This window comes from Hemitrygon akajei, chromosome 13 (genome assembly GCF_048418815.1).
Source record: "Hemitrygon akajei chromosome 13, sHemAka1.3, whole genome shotgun sequence".
Lineage (NCBI taxonomy): Eukaryota > Metazoa > Chordata > Chondrichthyes > Myliobatiformes > Dasyatidae > Hemitrygon > Hemitrygon akajei.
This window is the reverse complement of record NC_133136.1, coordinates 103,161,698-103,166,923: the sequence shown is the minus strand read 5'-3', so window position 1 is coordinate 103,166,923 and position 5,226 is coordinate 103,161,698. Positions and strand designations below refer to the sequence as shown.

The 5,226-nt window shown below is 40.6% G+C and overlaps 1 protein-coding gene across 1 annotated transcript; it reads left to right on the top strand.

The window, feature by feature from the left end:
* The first annotated feature begins 506 nt into the window (after positions 1 to 506).
* LOC140738091 (interleukin-8-like) lies at positions 507 to 4,329 on the top strand. The gene is made up of 4 exons (XM_073065191.1): positions 507 to 612; positions 931 to 1,060; positions 1,190 to 1,269; positions 3,205 to 4,329. The coding sequence occupies exons 1-4, from the start codon at positions 552 to 554 to the stop codon at positions 3,222 to 3,224; spliced, it is 291 nt and encodes a 96-aa protein (XP_072921292.1). The 5' UTR covers positions 507 to 551; the 3' UTR covers positions 3,225 to 4,329.
* The last annotated feature ends 897 nt before the right edge of the window (positions 4,330 to 5,226 follow it).

Here is a 5,226-nt window from a genome sequence, read left to right as displayed (position 1 = left end):
ACTTCACAAATCTGCAGCATTAAAGTGCACGGAGACACGCTGTAATATGTAGACAGTGAAACGGAAAGCGATTTCCTGGAAATCACAATATAAAGTACCATCAGCATGCTCTTCTGAGCTGAGGAATCTCGAACTACCTGAGCAGTAAAGCCTGAAACTGGACTGATCTTATTCAAGGAAAACAGTTGTTTCATTTTACACCATTCACTTTGCTGAAGGTGGATTTTAAATTTCCATAACATTAATCGATAAATCTTAACAAATCACACGTGACTAAGTCACTACCTATTGTGCTATATAATGCAGCTGCAGTTGCAAATCACACAATTGCTGTGATGTAGAAAGACGAAAGTGAAAGAAGATCTGCCTCAGAAGCAGGGAAATTCCCTTATTCGGGACGTCAGTTTTTGGCAGAGTTCACTGCAGGAGATGATGCAAGCTGGAGAAGAGAATCCCCATAAATAGGAGCTCACTGGATGTCTGAGCATAACTTGTTTCAGCAGGGAACTAGTGCATTGAACAGAAGATCCTCCAGCAGTACCAAGTGGAAGATGGAGAGAACAGCCACTGTAACCATCCTCATCCTCCTTCTGTGTGCCATTGCTGCACAGGGTATGTTGAGATAACTGAGCATATTTTTTTATTTTTTATTAAAATAATGCACCAAGTCTATGATCTTGCGGGTCATGTACTATTTAACAAAAAAATTAAATACCTCCAGATCATTGTAAGTGTAATTCAGAAAGCTAGACAACCATTATAGAAAGAAATGCAACAGGATTTCCATTGTTTACGTGGACTGCAGCTACAATTCAATCTTTGTCAAAATAATGATGAAGCTGATATGCTGGAATAATGACCAGCAAGTTTTACAGGCTTTTCTCTCCTTGAAGCAACAATGAAATCTGAGTGAATATAATCTTTCCTCAGGTGTTCCGATCCCAGGAGCGGAAGGACGCTGCAAATGCGTTCAGACCAGCTTCGATGTTATTCATCCGAAGTTCATCAGGAGCTTGAAATACATTCCCAGTGGATCGCACTGTGAGAGAGCAGAGATAATGTGAGTAAATGAGTCAGACTATCATCTTTAACTCTATTCCTTTACTGATGTTTATTTAATAAGCTGTGCACATTAAGAGGGACATACTAGTTCTGTGAATTAAATTTGAAAGACTTTTTCTTTTCGCAGTGTCACCCTGAGAAATGAGAAGAAAGTGTGTGTGGATCCTGATGCCAAGTGGTTACAGGCTCTCATGAGAGCCATGAAAGGTCAGTGTTTGCTGTTTGTCAACATTCATGCTTTAGCTGCCAGGGAATGGAGATGCAGTGAATTGTTGATGCCGTGTGACTCTGGTTCTTCATAGTGCAGGGTGCTGTCTGTTCATCCCTGCTTAACCTTCCCACCACCATTAAGCATCTTCCAGTACCCTTCCTGCATGTGTGAGTCATAACCCAGAATATGTGCAAGTTATGGAGTCAGTGCTGAGTCTGTCACTGCCCTCACTCAAATTCATTATCAATCTTCCCTGGAACTGTGGTAGGGAACTGGAAGTAGAGGTTTGGTCACTATCACTATATCAATTGCAGGAGCAATGGCTGGTAGCAATTATCACACATTTTACAACCTAGCTGAGCCCAACAAATGAAGAACAACTTTTATTCTGATTAGAGATGTTAGGTATAAAATATTAATTAGTGATTTTCCCCATAGGTTGCAGCCGTAGTACAGGGGAAGTTGAGGAATAGATCACTTGGATGCCGGTTACAGAGAATGTTTTGTCTTGGATGGTGTCCAGAGTATTGATAATGGTGTCATGGTTCCGGTTGGCCGTTACCCTTTAACACTTCTTTCTCCCTGATCATGCCTTAATTTCAGTCAATTGCCACTAGTTACCCAATAATCGTACACCTGGCTTTCATCAGAGACTGGGAAATAAATACGAGGACTACTCTATCACAGATTGCCAGTTCATTGGTCAATTCTCGTGTGATACTTTGTTCCCTGTTCCGATTAGAACCATTATTTCTAAGTTCCGCTCTAGTTTCTAGAGAGTCCCTGTGAATCCCGTCTCCTTGTCAAGATCCCTCTGGTTTCCTGCTCTACGTTCAGGTCAACGCCAGCCTCCCCAACTGAGTCGACGTGCCAGAGTCCTATACTTGGGTTCTCCTCCGTCGCCCCCGTGTAACAAATGGAGCTACAGACAGTGTTCATACTCTGGAGTCTTGCCTTGTGCAGAGATTATAAGATGAAAAATGAGTGTCAGAAGGTGACTCAACTCAGATGACTACAGTAGATAGTGAATTGTTGATGCTAGGGAAGACAGCAATGGCAATGCCAATGACAATTATTAGTGTCCTGACCTTAAGACTGTCCTTGACATTACCATTGCTGTCTTCCCTAGCATCAACCGTTCGTTGTCTATTTTATACAGTATATGCTTACGCATGAACTTTATGAGAAGTTGGAAGTAAAGTCAGAACTGAGATGGGGATCCAAAAGCGGAGGTTGGGTCACTGTAAAGCTACCAATCACAGGACCAGTATTCACTCCTTTTAGAACCCAGCTGAGTCCAAACAATGCAGACCATTCTTTATTCAGCGTTGGTACATTAGGAATGTTTAATAGTGAATTTCCCCACAGGTTGCAGACACTGAACATGGGAGGCTGAGAGATTGATGGGTTAAGGTGCCAGTTAAGGAGAATGACTTGTTCTGATTGGTGTTGGAGCTGCACTGATTCAGGAATTAAAGATTGTTCATCACACACTAAAGTTGTGCCTGGTAGATAGTGGAATGGATGATAAATGGGTATCAGGACTGACTCTCCACCTTATAAATGCAGCTAGTAAGTTTGTGAAGATAAAAATGATATTGCCAAGGATAGTCCTTGGGCCATTGCCTGGCCTGTTGGTTGGCATAAATGTCACTTGGCTTATACACATCCATAACTGAATGCTATCAAGGTCTTTATCTATGCTTGAAATGAGTCAGTTTGTGAGGAATTTGAAGTGGATTTGAACGCTGCTCAATGTATTTAGAATAAAACCCTTCCAGAATTTTTGACATATTACCAAGTTTCCAAAACATAGCAATCTGCTCCTCTTTGTGGAAAGTCAGTTTGAGAATTCTCGTAGTTCTTTTGCAGATGACACAGGATGCTGTATTACTGTGGGTAACAATGCAAACTATTGAATTTTATTTCAGGAGGCAAAAAACACAAGTGAAAAAATTGAAGCCACAAAATGAAGAATTCACTTCCACCTCTGGATTATCCGACGGGGAATGATGGAAACTCAGCCCCGGGTGCTAACTCTGTGATGTCAGCACCCAGTGGTTCGTTCCAGTGTCTCCTCTTCATTGTCTTCTGAGAGTGATCTTGGAGTTCCTCCCTGTCACAGGACATGTTTGCACCATTCCGCACTACCTGTTTACATTTGAGGATGCCATGTGATATTTGTGTTAAACATTGTGCCAAGTCCAAAGTTTCTTTGGACATCTGTGGTAAATTTCGGACATGTGAGATGGACATCAATTGTTAAGACTTAATGTTAATTCTAAGAGAGGGAGATGAGGGTAAGGTTGGAGCAATGGTATATATTAATTTCCATGGCTACCTTATTCAAAATGAATTTGGTTGACAAGGGAAGTCAGTGACCTCTGGGATAAAATTCACACACCGTTCACATCCCACCCTCTCCCTTTTGCTGCCTCTCTTCACAAACCCAGAAATGAAAGAGGATAAATCAGCCTATGTGCAAAGAAGGATTACCTTTTGGTTATTTCATTAATACTATCTGAGTCAGAATGTTGAAGATGTAAATAATTAAATCATTCCTCCTTTTTTCTTGAATATATGAAGTGATGTAGCATTGTTGCAATGATTTCCAGTGAAAAAATTTGTAGACATCTTTGTTATTTAAAATCTTGCTACTCTGTAATACAGAAATGACAATATTGTTGACCAGTACTGTTTGACTGAAGCACTTTTGTGCCAAAACGTAAGAACAAATAACTACAAGTAACATACATGCCATTTCACAGCGCTGTTTATTGACCATTGACAATTCACTGAAACTGTAGTGCTTTCTGTGTAAAATGTCAAATTTTAGTATCTATCTAAAGTCTATGGGAGGAAATTTTCTGCAGTTGTAATTTTCATGTAAAGTACCTTCATTTTAGAAGGTAGTGCTGCTAATAGTCTGATAATTACTGGAGAAAATGAAACTTGTAAATAGGAACAAGTGATAGAAATGGTGATAGAAATCTTTGCCTTGAGGGCACTTTCACTGTCTGGACAGTTGATGTACTGAAAGCACTTAAGAAAATAAAATAAAGTGAATTTCTCATGAAGAACTTGTTGCGACACTTTCTGAATTTTGAGTACTAAGTTTCTGGTTTGTTTCATGGAGTTTCTTTAATTTACTTCACATCACACAAATGGTCTGGGCAGGCACTTGGCTCACACTGAGATAACTACACTACGAAGTGGAACCAGTAATGTTGCAGTTGTACAAATTGCCTACTCAACCCAAGGGATTATGTGAGGAAAATTAAGGGATTAGAGATGTGTAATTTGGATTTAGCTGAGTAAAGAAGATTACTTTTGAACACTTGGTCTGTAATTCAACACAGGCAGGCAAGTTTCCCTTTGCAGTCAATAGGAAACTGGAACTGCTGCAGAGGGCTAAAGCTGACATGAAGTTTAGTTCAGGGTCAGCATGAGCCCATTAAATGTAAATTCTCTTATCATTACTTCATTGAATGTAGGCAAGAGGAACTGGTAAGCTCAATTGTCCCTTAAATTCAATACCCGGGGGTGGATACTGTATCACAAGCAATAGGGTATGGGAGTGTACGTAGGCATGTGTGTGTGAGCAAACACACTATACTCAATGACTCTAAATGTCTGCTCACTTCTTTGTGAGTATAAAATCCAGTGTAGCACAGGTCATTTTACAATTGCCTTGATCCCCCTGGGCACCGATTCTATGTAGTAGCTGAGGTGCAACTGTAGTTCACATTAAATGAACCTCAGTGCACATTTCCACTCCACAATAGGAAGACCAAGAATATCTCAACAGGATTCTGAAGGTGAAGGGTCAACCATTTGGCGCCATGGCTCTGGCTGATTACATCATGCCGCCAGACGAGAGGAATGGTTTAAGATGGCGCTGGTGAATCTCAGCGACTTCTGGCTGGTGGCTATCGAAACAAGGTAAACAACTA

Coding starts and splice junctions, on each gene's coding strand:
- LOC140738091 (XM_073065191.1), top strand. CDS start 552: ATGGAGAGAACAGCCACTGTAACCATCCTCATCCTCCTTCTGTGTGCC. Junction 613..930: donor GTGTGCCATTGCTGCACAGG/GTATGTTGAGAT, acceptor ATCTTTCCTCAG/GTGTTCCGATCCCAGGAGCG. Junction 1,061..1,189: donor TGTGAGAGAGCAGAGATAAT/GTGAGTAAATGA, acceptor TTCTTTTCGCAG/TGTCACCCTGAGAAATGAGA.